The sequence below is a fragment of the Orcinus orca genome, chromosome 1, assembly GCF_937001465.1.
Source record: "Orcinus orca chromosome 1, mOrcOrc1.1, whole genome shotgun sequence".
Classification (NCBI taxonomy): Eukaryota; Metazoa; Chordata; class Mammalia; order Artiodactyla; family Delphinidae; genus Orcinus; species Orcinus orca.
This window is the reverse complement of record NC_064559.1, coordinates 191,492,800-191,505,380: the sequence shown is the minus strand read 5'-3', so window position 1 is coordinate 191,505,380 and position 12,581 is coordinate 191,492,800. Positions and strand designations below refer to the sequence as shown.

Here is a 12,581-nt window from a genome sequence, read left to right as displayed (position 1 = left end):
AATGTACGTCAAGTGCGTGGCACCTAAGTCGCGCTCAATATATGGAGACTGTACCACACCTCTTAGGAGCCCTCAGCGTACTGAATTACAGAGTTCTAGGTCAGTCTCCCGCGCTAGACTGCGCGCTGCCTGAGGGCATCCCTTTCGCTGCGGTTCAGTGCTAGCGCGAACCCCCGTGGCTGGCGGGCGCAGAAGGAGGTGGGCCGGGCCAAGAAGGACGCGGCTCCTATTCCCGGCGGGAAGGCCAAGCCTGGCGGACCCCACCTTCCGGAAGTGACGCCACCGAGCGACCGGCGCTGCATCAGGGGCAGGCCGGAGCGGGGCGCGCGCAGCATGGCGGAAGCGGAAGGGAGTTCGCCACTCCTGTTGCCGCCGCCGCTGCCACCCCCGCCCGGGATGGCGGAAGTGGAGGCGCCGACGGCGGCCGAGACGGACAAGAAGCAGTTTAGCTGTGCTGGCAGCGGCGTCATGGACGTGGAGCGGAGCCGCTTCCCTTACTGCGTGGTGTGGACTCCCATACCGGTGCTCACGTGAGTCTTCTCCGGCGTCCGCCCGGGGACTGGGAGAGCCGGGCCCGCGTGGCGTCCTCCGGCGGCCCGGGGCCAGCCTCCGGCCCCGACACACAGCAAACCCTTCCCACGGGTCCGCGGTTCACCAGTACCCCGCCACCCGCGCGGTGCGAGCTCTGCTGGTGAATGGGCCAAGCTCCCCTCCCTCATTACACCTGGTCTGATCTGAGAGAAAGACCGTTGTTGACCGCGGAAAGGTACTGAGGCTGGGAAGCTAAGGACCTGTGGGCGTACAGAAAAGGGGCCCCTAACTGGGTGTGAGAGAGACATCTTCATTCACTCACTGGCTTATTCATTCGTTAAACAAATGATTGCTGGTCACTTCCTATACGCAAGACATCCAGCTGGGTCTGGAGGCAAGAGTGGGAGTTTGATTGGGACCACACCAACTCCTGGGATGTCGTCATTGGAAGGGCCCCCAGATCTGGGAGTCCAGTCCTTTGTCTCACAGATGAGGCTGAAGATCACACACCATCTCAGTTGCAAAGCGCATTTAGGTCCCAGGCTGTCTGCCTTCCAGACCAGGGTTCTTTCTATGGCATCAGCCTTTGTCAGAAGAGAAAGCAGGTGCTCCAAAACTGCTGGCGCCTTTTAGCAAGGAGCTTGGGGACGAGGAGGGGGGAGTAGGGAGCTGGTTTGCCCTCGTGCTTCAGCCTTGACAGCTGATAATAACCACTCCTCACAGTGCTGGACAGTTGGCCAAGCTCTTTCACACCCATTTCCTCTGAATTCCACAACCACTTTCTAAGGCAGGAATTATATTCTCGGATGATGAATTTGTACCATTAAATGTCTTGATCATGTTCACATGACAGTAAACGAAAGCATCCCAAACTCCGTTTTCTGACTCCATAACTTGCTCTCGTTCGATTACATCCTGTCCCCTCTCACCTGACGAATAGATTTGTTCCCTGTATCAAAAACAGCCAAGTGGTGTGGAGAAGGGATCATTTTTGTTCTTATATGTTGCTGATCCTAAAATGAGCTTAATTCTTGTATTATGTTAAAATACTTCAGTTGTTCTGTTTTCAAATGCTTATGCATTTGTTTAAGAACACCCAAGTCTTGGACTTCCCTGGTGGCGCAGTGGTTAAGAATCTGCCTGCCGATGCAGGGGACACGGGTTCGATCCCTGGTCCGGGAAGATCCCACATGCCGCGGAGCAACTAAGCCCGTGTGCCACAACTACTGAACCTGTGCTCTAAAGCCGGGAACCTAGCTACTAAGCTCACATGCCTTGAGCCCAGACTCTGCAACAAAGAGACGTCACTGCAAACAAAGAGTAGCCCCCACTCACCGCAACTAAAGAAAGCCCGTGCACAGCAACGAAGACCCGACGCGGCCAAAAATAAATAAATAAGTAAGTAAATAAATGTATAATTTAAAAAAAGAACACCCAAGTCTGAGTCCTTTCAAAATAAAAATTTTAAGAAAGCGTTTTCATTGATTAATTCAGTATTCTTTTTTTAAAAAAATAAATTTATTTATTTATTTTTAGCTGTGTTGGGTCTTCGTTGTGGCGTGCGGGCTTCTCACTGCAGTGGCTTCTCTTGTTGCGGAGCACGGGCTCTAGGTGCACAGGCTTCAGTAGTTGTGGCTCGCGGGCTCTAGAGCGCAGGCACCGTAGTTGTGGCACACGGGCTTAGTTGCTCCACAGCATGTGGGATCTTCCCAGACCAGGGCTCAAACCCGTGTCCCCTGCATTGGCAGGCGGATTCTTAACCACTGCGCCACCAGGGAAGTCCCTCAGTATTCTTTTTAACACACCTGCTAAGTGACTCCTATGTGCCTAGAGTAGTTCTAGGTGATAAGAATATACAGTGGTGAGTAAAGCAGGTATGATCCTTGTTCTCACAGAGTTTAAATCATGGTGGAAGGAGATAGACAGTAAACAAGTAAACTAATAAAAGAACTGATAGTGAATCGTGCTATGAAGAAAGTAAAATGTTAACGTGAGAATAACTGGGAGGGAATGTATTGGTTTTGATAAAACCTGTCTTGTTATCCCAAGATCTCTTTGGTTTTTCCCTGTTCTCAAAAACACGTTTGTGGAGTCCTCTGCTCTTTGGAGAGCTGGTAGCAACATTGAGTGGAGGCACCACGATCCCTAGTCATCTGGGCCAGAAGCAGCACACACCCCATTTCTATTCAGATCTATTTACAGGTGTTCATAAGATGAATAAGGCCTACTGCCCCATCAGAAGGCTCATGTTCCCATCAAAGGACTCGCCTTCCAGCAGGAGAGAGACAGGTGAACTCACCATTGTAGTACATTGTGGTGATTGCTGACCTAGAATGCAGAGCTAGGAATAGATGTGGCACAAGGAACTGTCATTGATTTTGGAGGTGGTGGGGGTGGATCAGAGAGGGGGAAACTGAATCCAGAGATCTGTCTGTCCCCTCAGAAGTGTTGATAATTCTGCATGAAAAGCCAGATAACAGCTATTGCTACTACTAAAAACAGCAAAGATTGGATACTTACTCTGTTCTGGGCTGTGTTCTAAACATTTTATATTCACTGTCTCATTCAGTCCTTTTATCAATGTAATGAAAATAGGTACTGTCATCCTCATTTTATAGATGAGGAAATAAAGGCTTAGAAGCCAGCATAGGGCTTTTTCCACTGAAATAGTCTACCTATACCAGGTAGAGCTCCAGAGTCAATAACTCATTCATTCAATAAATAGTTCTTGAAGACCTATTATGTACTAGGTCTGAGTAGACAGTAGTCCACAAAGCAGCTTTGGAGCTTGCCTTCATGGAGCTTCCAGACTGACAAATACTTTGAGAGTTTCTTCTCTGGGGCTTCCCCAGGCGCAGACTTCTGTTGTCTCCAGCCTTTATTCTACTTACGGGGAAGCCGTGGTATGTGGAGTATTGGTCAAACCCAGACCGTCTCCCCAACCAGATGAAAGGAATTGAGGGTGGGAGGTGGAGATGGGTCTTGAGATTAGGGCCTGAGAAGCCAGAGGAGCTACTTTCCCATAGTTCTGAGTGTCCATCCTGTGGCCACTATGAGTCTAAAGCAACTTATTGTACGCCAGCCAGTCCAGCCAATCAGATAGCAGGTATTTATTGTACACCTCATGATAACAACCTTGGGCAACTACCAAGTGCAGGGAAGTGTCATAAGCATTTTGCAGGCATATCCTGTTTGATCCTCACAATCGCCCCCCATTGAGGTCATCATCATCATTGTTCACCTCTCACTGACAGATGGGAGTGAGTGCCTGCCCAAAACAGTCAAGACTCAACCCAGGTCTGACCTCAGAGCCTGACTCCACTCTTAAATGCATGATATTCATTCATGCATCATTTAGTCAGTGACTGCTTAGCTGCAGCTATGTGCCAGGCACTGCCCTGCGGGCTACTCTAATCAATAAGAGAAAATCCCTGCTCTCTCAGAGTTTACATACTAGAGGGGAAAGACAGTAACCATATAAGTAAACAAGATGATTGCAGATAACAGTAGATACTATGACGAAATTAAAGCAGAGTCATGGGATCTGGGGTGCCTGGGGTCGTGTGTGGCTACTGTAGAAGGCACTGTCAAGGGAAACCTCCAGAGTTGACCGTTGAGCTGAGGCCTAAGTGCTGAGAAGCAGCCAGCTATGTGAAGCTCTAGAAGGGTGTCTGGGACGAAGGCAAATGTAAAAAAAACCATTGAGGTGGGAGGATTTGGTGTGTCTGACGAACCAGAATTGGGCAGTGTAGCTGGAGAGAAGAGTGAGGTGACTTCAAGGAATAAGCAGGGCCAGACTGTTGGAAGGAGTTTGGCGTATAAGTGTAATAGGAAGCCCGTAATGGATGTTAAAGCAAGAGAATGACAGAATCTGGATCATGTTCTTAAAAGACCACTCTGGGGAATTCCCTGGCCATCCAGTAAGGTTGGGACTCGGACTCCAGGAACAGATCCCGCAAGCCATGCGGCACAGCCAAAAACAAAGACCACTCTGGCCCCACCATCCTTCCGGGTGCTCAAGCTGCAGACCTGGAAGAGCTCTATCCTATCGTCATAAAACTGCCCAGTCTTCCTTTTAAAGATCTTCTCAAGCCATCTGCTTCTCACCTGACCAGTACTCTGGTCAGGATCACCATCTTCTCTTGCCAGTATTCCAGAACAGCCTCTGAACTCCTGTCTCCCTCCCATTCTCCAGGCACACGCAGCACTTTGCTGCCTTGGAGTTATGCTTTCTGCCTGTCAACATCCTGTGCTTTCACAGGTCAAGGTTAAAAGTTACCTCCTGTGTGAAGTCTTTGCTGACTCTGCCCCAGCCCCATGTAATTGTTTCTTTGGGCTATATCTCTGTGGCTTTTGCCTCCACCTCCCAGCAGGCAGCCTTCAAATCAGCACGTGGCTGCTGGCCCTGGGAGTCCTTTTTTCTTTTTTTCCTTGTGAGTCCTTCTTAAACTGGATCAGTCTCTCCAGCATCTAGTTCCTGTAGAGCCATGGTTCTCAGACTACAGACAGATCTGGAGTTCCTATGCGTTTTGCATATCAGGGTCCAACTGAGATTGGGTTTTTCTAAATAAATGCCCACGGCTTTTAAAAATTCAAACTTTCGACTTCCCTGTTGGCGCAGTGGTTAAGAATCCACCTGCCAGTGCAGGGGACACGGGTTCTATCCCTGGTCCAGGAAGATCCCACATGCCGCGGAGCAACTGAAGCCTGTGCGCCACAACTACTGAGCCTGCACTCCAAGGCCCGCGAGCCACAACTACTGAGCCTGCGTGCCGCAACTACTGAAGCCCGTGTGCCTAGAGCCAATGCTCCTCAACAAGAGAAGCCACCACGATGAGAAGCCCGCGCACCACAACGAAAAGGTAGTCCCCGCTCGCCACAACTAGAGAAAGCCCGCGTGCAGCAACAATGACTGAACACAGCCAATAAAAATAAAAATTAGAATTAAAAACAAATCAAACATTCAGTTCCTGGAATGCATCATGCTTTTGTCCTGATCTCTACCCTTGCACACATTGTTTCTTCATTGTTTCACACACACGCTGGTTTAAGTGCCCCCCAACACTTTTTTAAAAACTTTTTAAGCCTTTTTTTTTTGCGGTACGCGGGCCTCTTACTGTTGTGGCCTCTCCCGTTGCGGAGCACGGGCTCCTGACGCGCAGGCTCAGTGGCCATGGCTCACGGGCCCAGCCACTCCGCGGCATGTGGGATCTTCCCGGACCGGGGCACGAACCCGTGTTCCCTGCATCGGCAGGCGGACTCTCAACCACCGCACCACCGGGGAAGCCCTAAAAAACTTTTTAATTGAGGTATAACATGTACCATAAAGTGTAAAAATCTTAAGTATACGGCTCAATGAATTTTGCATGTGTGTGCACTCATTCACCCAGGTCAAGAGAGAGGATGTTTCCAGTATCCATTGGGCTCCCTTGCGCCAGTCAGTTCTGCCACAGAAATAACCCCTCTTCTGCCCTCCAGCACAATAGATTAGTTTTGCCTTTTCTTGAACTTCACATAAACAGAATAATATGCATGCACTTTTGTGTAAGTTTTCTTTTACTTTGCCTTGTATATGTGAGAATCCATGTGCGTAGCAGTTTATTATTTTTCATTGTTACCTACTATTTCACTGTATGACTATACCCCAATTTACTTACCCGTTTTACTATTGTTGGACATTTGGATTATTTCTAGGTTTTTTTAATCAACTTTATTGAGATATAATTCACATACAATAAAGTACATACATTTTAAGTGTGCGGTTCAGTGAATTTTGACAACTGTTGTTTCCAGCTATTTTTTAATAAAGGTGCTGTGAACATTCTTGTCCACGGCTTTGGTGGACACAAGCATTTGTTTCTGTTGGGTGTATACTCTGAAGTGGAATTGCTGAGGTAGAGGGTGTGGTACCAGTTTTCGAAAGCTGTGGAAACTCTCCCAGCAGCAGTGAGAAGAGAGTTCCAGTTGCTCCGCCTCCTCACCACACTCAGTGTTGCCGTCCTTTGAGTTTAGCTGTTCTGTGGGCTGCACCGATTCCCGGCTCTGCTGTTCACTTTCACTTGCCCCACTTCTGTACTTCCCCTCCTGCTGCCGCCACCCTAATGGACACTTACCACACAACGTTATATTCATACGCTGTCACTCTGGATGGAGTGTTCCCAGCGTCTGTCTGACCAGCTGAAAGACACCCACAAGCTCTGCCCTTTCCCTGTCCTTTTTTTCACAGGTGGTTTTTCCCCATCATTGGCCACATGGGCATCTGCACATCCACAGGAGTCATTCGGGACTTTGCGGGCCCCTACTTTGTGTCGGTGAGTCCCCATTCTGCCCCCCTCTGGAGGGTTCCAGGGCTCAAGTGGAAAGCTAGCCTGTCTTGCCCACAGGCAGCCTTCCTGTCTCCCCAGTATGCAGGAGAATGCAGATGCCATGCAGTCCTGGTCCGGCCCTCTGCTTCTCACCAGTGTTTGACCCCTTTCCCCTTTCTCTTGCCTCCAGGACAGGCCAGGAGGGCAGTGTGGCCAGGATTCTTAAGTAACTGACCCAGCCCTTTGCCCACCCCGGGGGTACCAAGACATGGGTAGGGTTAGAGGCAAGAGTGGAGAGTCAGACCATCCTGGTTCCTTGGTGCAGGAACCAAGTGTCTGGACCTTCAGAAGGTGGGAGTCACAAGGGGGGGGCACAGGGGAGGCTGACATGGTTCCCTGGGTGTGGCCATGGAGAAGAGGGGGCGGACCTTCTAGAATGAACCAGCTGTGTTCTCAGGTCTGTTCCCTGGGGATGTGCCCGAGATAGGGCAGTAGGCTTGCTCCAGGTGAGCAGGCAGCGTCCTGCCTGTTTCGAGTTGCAGCTTCCTCTCCGTCAGGCTGGGGTGAATGGGTGTGGTGGCACCAGCCTGCTTATGTTCATATTTGTCATGATCATCTTAACACCACAAAGGTCTTTCATACCCATTACTTTCACTGCCATATACATGTATGATAATTCATCTTTGACCAGCTCTGTCAGCAGATTCTGAACCCAGAATCTGTCCCTTTGTAACTCCTGTACCCCACATCTTGTGTGGCAGGTCTAGGACTTGGCTAAAACATCCCCCTCGTAGCAGGCCTCTTGAGGCCCAACCGCTGTGTCTACCCCACTCACCCCAACCCCCCCCACATCCTGCTTTGACTGCAGTCACACTGCCAGATTCTGTGTGGGCCACCACTGTCGGGTCAGGAGGTCAGAGGTTGTCCTCATTCACACCACGAAGGAGACCACTCCCCTGTGGACAAAGACCAGAGATTGACCAGAGAACCTGGAGAAAACAAGGCCCAGAGAGGGTGAGAGAATTACTTGGCAGCCACAGAGAGAGGCAGTCATGGCTGTACCCCAAGTCTTTGGTCTCCGGGTGCAGTGCTCTGTGCACTCCTGCCACACTGCCTTCTTCACACAGAAGAGCTGCTGCTGGCCCTTCAGATATCCCGCCAACCCCAGAGCAGGGCCCGGGCTCCACTTCTGCCCACCCACCTTACCTCCTTCTAAGTCACGACACTTCCACCACCAACCCAGGTCTGTCTGCTGGGCTGGATGCGGGCTCCCCACTGACCTCTGCTCTTGTCCCTCAACAGGAAGACAACATGGCCTTCGGGAAGCCTGCCAAGTAAGTGATGAACATCCGTGTGATTGGCCCTAGAGCCAGGTTCCTCCTACCTGGAGCAGCAGGCCAGGCCTTCTGGGGCACAGCAGGAGCCAGCAGCCTGAGGATGGGGTGAAGGGGGGCAGCCAGGGTCTACCAGAGCATCTGACCTTGTACCACACATCTCCTGCTCCAGTCCCTAGCTGGGTCCTTTATCCACAGGCCATCTAGGCCTGGCCTCAGCCCTGCAAGGTCGTGTTGTCAGCTCCTTCGGAAAGGTGAAGATAAGGAAGGGACTTGGTCAAGATCACACAGGAAGTGGCAGAGCTGGGACTCACATGCAGGTCTGTCTCACTGCAAAACCTGGACTCTTTCTCCTGCCCCTCGAGGAACAAACACACCATTTAAGGTGTGAGGGAGGCATGGTTTGGAACTCTGCTGGAAAGTTCTGGTTGGAGAGAATAAAGGCAGTTTAGTCTCTCCTGGAGCTATTGCTGGTTTGCATGGGGTTTAGGGACTTCGTTTTTTCTGTCTTGGGGGCCCACCTCAGTTGTGGTGACAGTGCCTCAGTCTTCAGTCTGCTCAGAACAGCATCAGATGCTCTGTTGCCCAAGGCAGCATCCAGGAGGGTGGAGCCCAAGGAGGTGTTGGTGTCCCACACAGCATAGGCAGCCTGGAGCTGGGCTCTCCAAACCCTGCTGACTCCCTCAGGCAGGTGGAGATGTGAGCCAGGGGCCTCTGGTCTGGGCATCTGCTGCCAGACTGCTCCTCGGCGAGAGTTATAAGGACACCCGTTTCCAGGCAGGAATCCCTGAGCAGCTGAAGTCCCGGCCACGGTGGTTTCTCACTGGTCCAGTCTGTAGGCTCCTCTGTCGAGCCATTCCCCACATAGCAGCCAGAGGGCGCTCTGACCTCCCAGTGCCCCCTGGCCCAGACCCTTTGGGGTGTCACCCGGCTTGAGGTTCACAGACTTTAGCTCCACCAGCTATTCTCCCATTCACCCTAGTCTCCCATGTGGGGAGATGGAGAGAATGCTTTCTGATGGATGAACTCCTCAGGATGACCTTCAAGTCCTCCAGAACATGGCCCCCCTGCATCTCCAGCCTCACCTTCCAACATCCCTCACCCCGTTCTTCCCTCTGAATCCCCCAGCAGTGCCCAGTTTCTTAATTTCTGGTACACACTGCACAGTTCTGTGCCTTTCTCTGTTCAAACTGTTCCCTCTCCCTAGAATATTCACTCCCCATTCTGCGCCTGGCTAATCCTTCCTCCTTCACACTGGACTCATGTGTCACCCCCAGGAAGCCCAGCACGTCCCTACTGAGTGAGTTCATATCCTCCCCAGGATCCACATGGCGGTGGGCATGTCACACTGTTCCAGTTGTCTGCTGTGTGGCCCTTTCCCTGGACCTGGCTCACCCCTGTAGCCTCAGCACCCGGCTCAGGGCCCTGCACAGAGCAGGCGTCAGGGGACATTCGTGGAGCTGAGCCAGTGCCCAGAACCCCTTCTCCCCCCTCAGGTACTGGAAGCTGGACCCTGCTCAGGTATATGCCAGCGGGCCCAATGCGTGGGACACGGCTGTGCACGACGCTTCTGAGGAGTACAAGCACCGCATGGTAGGTGGGCTACTCCTGAGGGCGGGAACGAGGGGGGGAGGTTTCCCCGCAGCCCATCCTGACCCAGCCCATCCTGCATCTCCAGCACAGTCTCTGCTGTGACAACTGCCACTCACATGTGGCCTTGGCCCTGAACCTGATGCGCTACAACAACAGCACCAACTGGAACATGGTGACTCTCTGCTTCTTCTGCCTGCTGTATGGGAAGTACGTCAGGTGCGCTGCCTGTCCCCCTGGCCGCCGGCACCCTCCCCGGGGCCACTCTCCCACGGATCCCAAGGGGGCCATTTCTGGGGTCCTTCAGCCAACAGGGACAAAGCAGGAAAACAACGAGCTGAGCTCCTGGTGGAGAGGGCGGTGCTGTCTGAAGCCCAGCTCTGCCCCTTGTAGCTGAGCTCCTGGTGGAGAGGGCGGTGCTGTCTGAAGCCCAGCTCTGCCCCTTGTAGCTGAGCTCCTGGTGGAGAGGGCGGTGCTGTCTGAAGCCCAGCTCTGCCCCTTGTAGCTGAGCTCCTGGTGGAGAGGGCGGTGCTGTCTGAAGCCCAGCTCTGCCCCTTGCTCACTGTGAGATCTTGGGTAGCTGCCTTGGCCTCTCTGAGCTGCAACTGTCCCTGGGAAAATGGAGATAATGATTCTGGCTCCTCAGGGATGCTGCGTGTGTACAGAGCCCTGTGCTCAGGTCCAGTGAACAGGTGGACCCTCAGAAGAGGATTGGTGACCCCATAGGGTCCCCTCCCAGCATCCCTCGTCAGAGGCAGGGTTCTGGGCGGGTGGGCCCCAGTGGTGGCCTGGGAGGACCTTTAAAGTCCCCGCCTCATGACTTATGAGGTCAAAGGCCTTGGTCCCAATTCACAGATAAAGGGAGCTCAGAGGTGGAGTGACCCTCCCACCGGGGAGCCAGCACACACCTGGGCTAGCCCAGCTGCCTCTCCAGGCTTTCTTCCAGCTGTGCTCAGCATTAAGAGCCTCTGAAAAGGAGATTTTCAGGGTCTTTTTTGGTCCAAAGGCTTTTAGAGGTCTCCTGGGAAGACCTTGTCTGTGGTCACACAGAGACTGAGGCAGAGTCGGGGTTGAAGCGGGCTGAGCCGTAGCCCCGCGCTAACTCTCACCGGCCCCTCCCCGCCCACTGCACTGAGCAGAGGGCGCTCCTGGCTTCCCCACCCAGACTGAAGACTTCTGGTCCTCTCGCTGGCGACCTCTCCCCAGACACAGGGGTGATCGTGGATGGAGTCAGGAAGGCCCAGAGGGTGGACGTGTCTCCTGTACCCACCCAGCGAGGTGTCACATCTCCACCAGGAGCCTGGAACAGCCCCTGCCCAGGACCGTAGCTGGTGCTCCTCCACAGCGGGCACCAGGCCTAACCCAGTCCCTTAGTTGACTGAGTTTGGGGGTGAGGGGGGTAGTTCCAGGAGCTTCCTTGCGGGGAGCGGCCCCGTCTGGGTTTGTGGGAGGACAGTGTGCTGGACCACACGCCCCCTCACGGCCCCTTCCCTCCCATGCTCGCCTCTCTCTCCATCAGCATCGGCGCCTTCGTGAAGACCTGGCTGCCCTTTGTCCTCCTGCTGGGCGTCATCCTGAGCATCAGCCTGGTCTTTAACCTGCGGTGATGGCTGCCCCATGGCCCTGGGCCCACCAGGCTCCTGAGGAGGCCGCCGCCATCACCTTTCGTTCCAGATTCTTCCTCCTCGCCCCGGAAGGCAGGGATGGGCCTGCTGGTTTTGGCCCAGGGGTCTGGGCTCAGTGGGGTAGAATAAGGGCTGAGGACGAGCATGGGGTGGAGGTGTTTGCATTTTGTGTCTCACTGGTCGCTCAGAAGCTCCCTGCCCCCTCCTTCCCAGGCTTGTGACTCCCACCCTTGAGGCACCCTTTGTTCATCTGTTGGAAAAGCCTTAGCTTCCCTCTAGAGCTGTGTCTGCCACTGCCTGCTGGGCTCCCTCTGCCTCAGCCCAGTGCCTGGTGGGGGAGGGAAGGATATTTGGACCCACCAGACAAGGCAGCACAGGGAGCAGAGCTGGATTTGAAGCCCATTCTCCTGCCAGGACTCTGGTCCCAGGGTGGAGGTACACTAAGAAGTCTGCATAAACTCAGCCACCCTGGGGCCTTCTCCACGGGCCTCTAGAATGGTCCAGTAGGGCTGACGGGCCCCCTTCAGATGTCTGCCAGAAGCTGCACTAGGGGTAGTTTGTGCCCCGCTCCTGGCGGCCGCCAGCCCGTGCAGCCCCCTCTTCCCGCTCTCCCAGGGCCTCCAAGTACTTGGGTCCATCTCCCCCCTGCAGTTTGGGGCCTGGGCTCCCCCAACCAGGCTGGAGAGATGAGTGACACTGACGTATCCAGAGTGACCCCTGCAGATCAGAGCAATGTAACAAAGCTTGTCCTTGGCCCCAGGTACGGGCCTCGCACTGGTGACGGCACCCCTTGGGTCCGAGATGTCGGGGGGCCGTCGGAGCACCCAGCGCCATCAGGGAGCTGAAAGGGAGCTGTCTCCTCCCGCCTCCCACGGCTCCCCCTTCACTTCAAGTTGTGGGACAGGCCTGTGCTGCCCCCCTCACCCCTGCTCCACGGATTCCTTTGTGCGGGGCTCCTGGGCAGGACAATAAAGAGTTTTAACTCCAGACCGTGCTTGTCCTTGATTTCTCCCTTCGGTGGTCCCTGGTTTCACTGAGATATGCGCTCCCTTCAGCTCCTATCTTCGTGGTGAACTTGGGTTCCTCTGCCCCCGGCAAGGGGTCTGGTTGCCAGGGACATGGTTGGGTCCTCGTCCAGGGCCTGGAGCTTGCAGGAGCCAGCATCCCTCGGGTGTATACTGCTCTGAGCGGGAGCG

The 12,581-nt window shown here is 53.7% G+C and overlaps 1 protein-coding gene across 4 annotated transcripts; it reads left to right on the top strand.

Annotated features, from left to right (window-relative positions):
* Positions 1–309: 309 nt before the first annotated feature.
* TMEM222 (transmembrane protein 222) lies at positions 310–12,372 on the top strand. 4 transcript variants are annotated; one of them, XM_033422471.2, is made up of 7 exons: positions 312–530; positions 6,758–6,842; positions 8,139–8,170; positions 9,667–9,763; positions 9,849–9,979; positions 10,926–11,038; positions 11,280–12,372. In XM_033422471.2, exons 1-7 carry the CDS (start codon positions 334–336, stop codon positions 11,294–11,296), a joined length of 672 nt encoding a protein of 223 aa, XP_033278362.1. In that variant the 5' UTR covers positions 312–333; the 3' UTR covers positions 11,297–12,372. The 4 variants fall into 4 exon arrangements, with proteins under 4 accessions (XP_004266665.1, XP_033278362.1, XP_033278364.1 ...); XM_049712130.1 differs by lacking the exon at positions 312–530 and adding an exon at positions 538–766; XM_004266617.3 differs by lacking the exon at positions 10,926–11,038 and having other exon boundaries at positions 310–530.
* Positions 12,373–12,581: the final 209 nt, after the last annotated feature.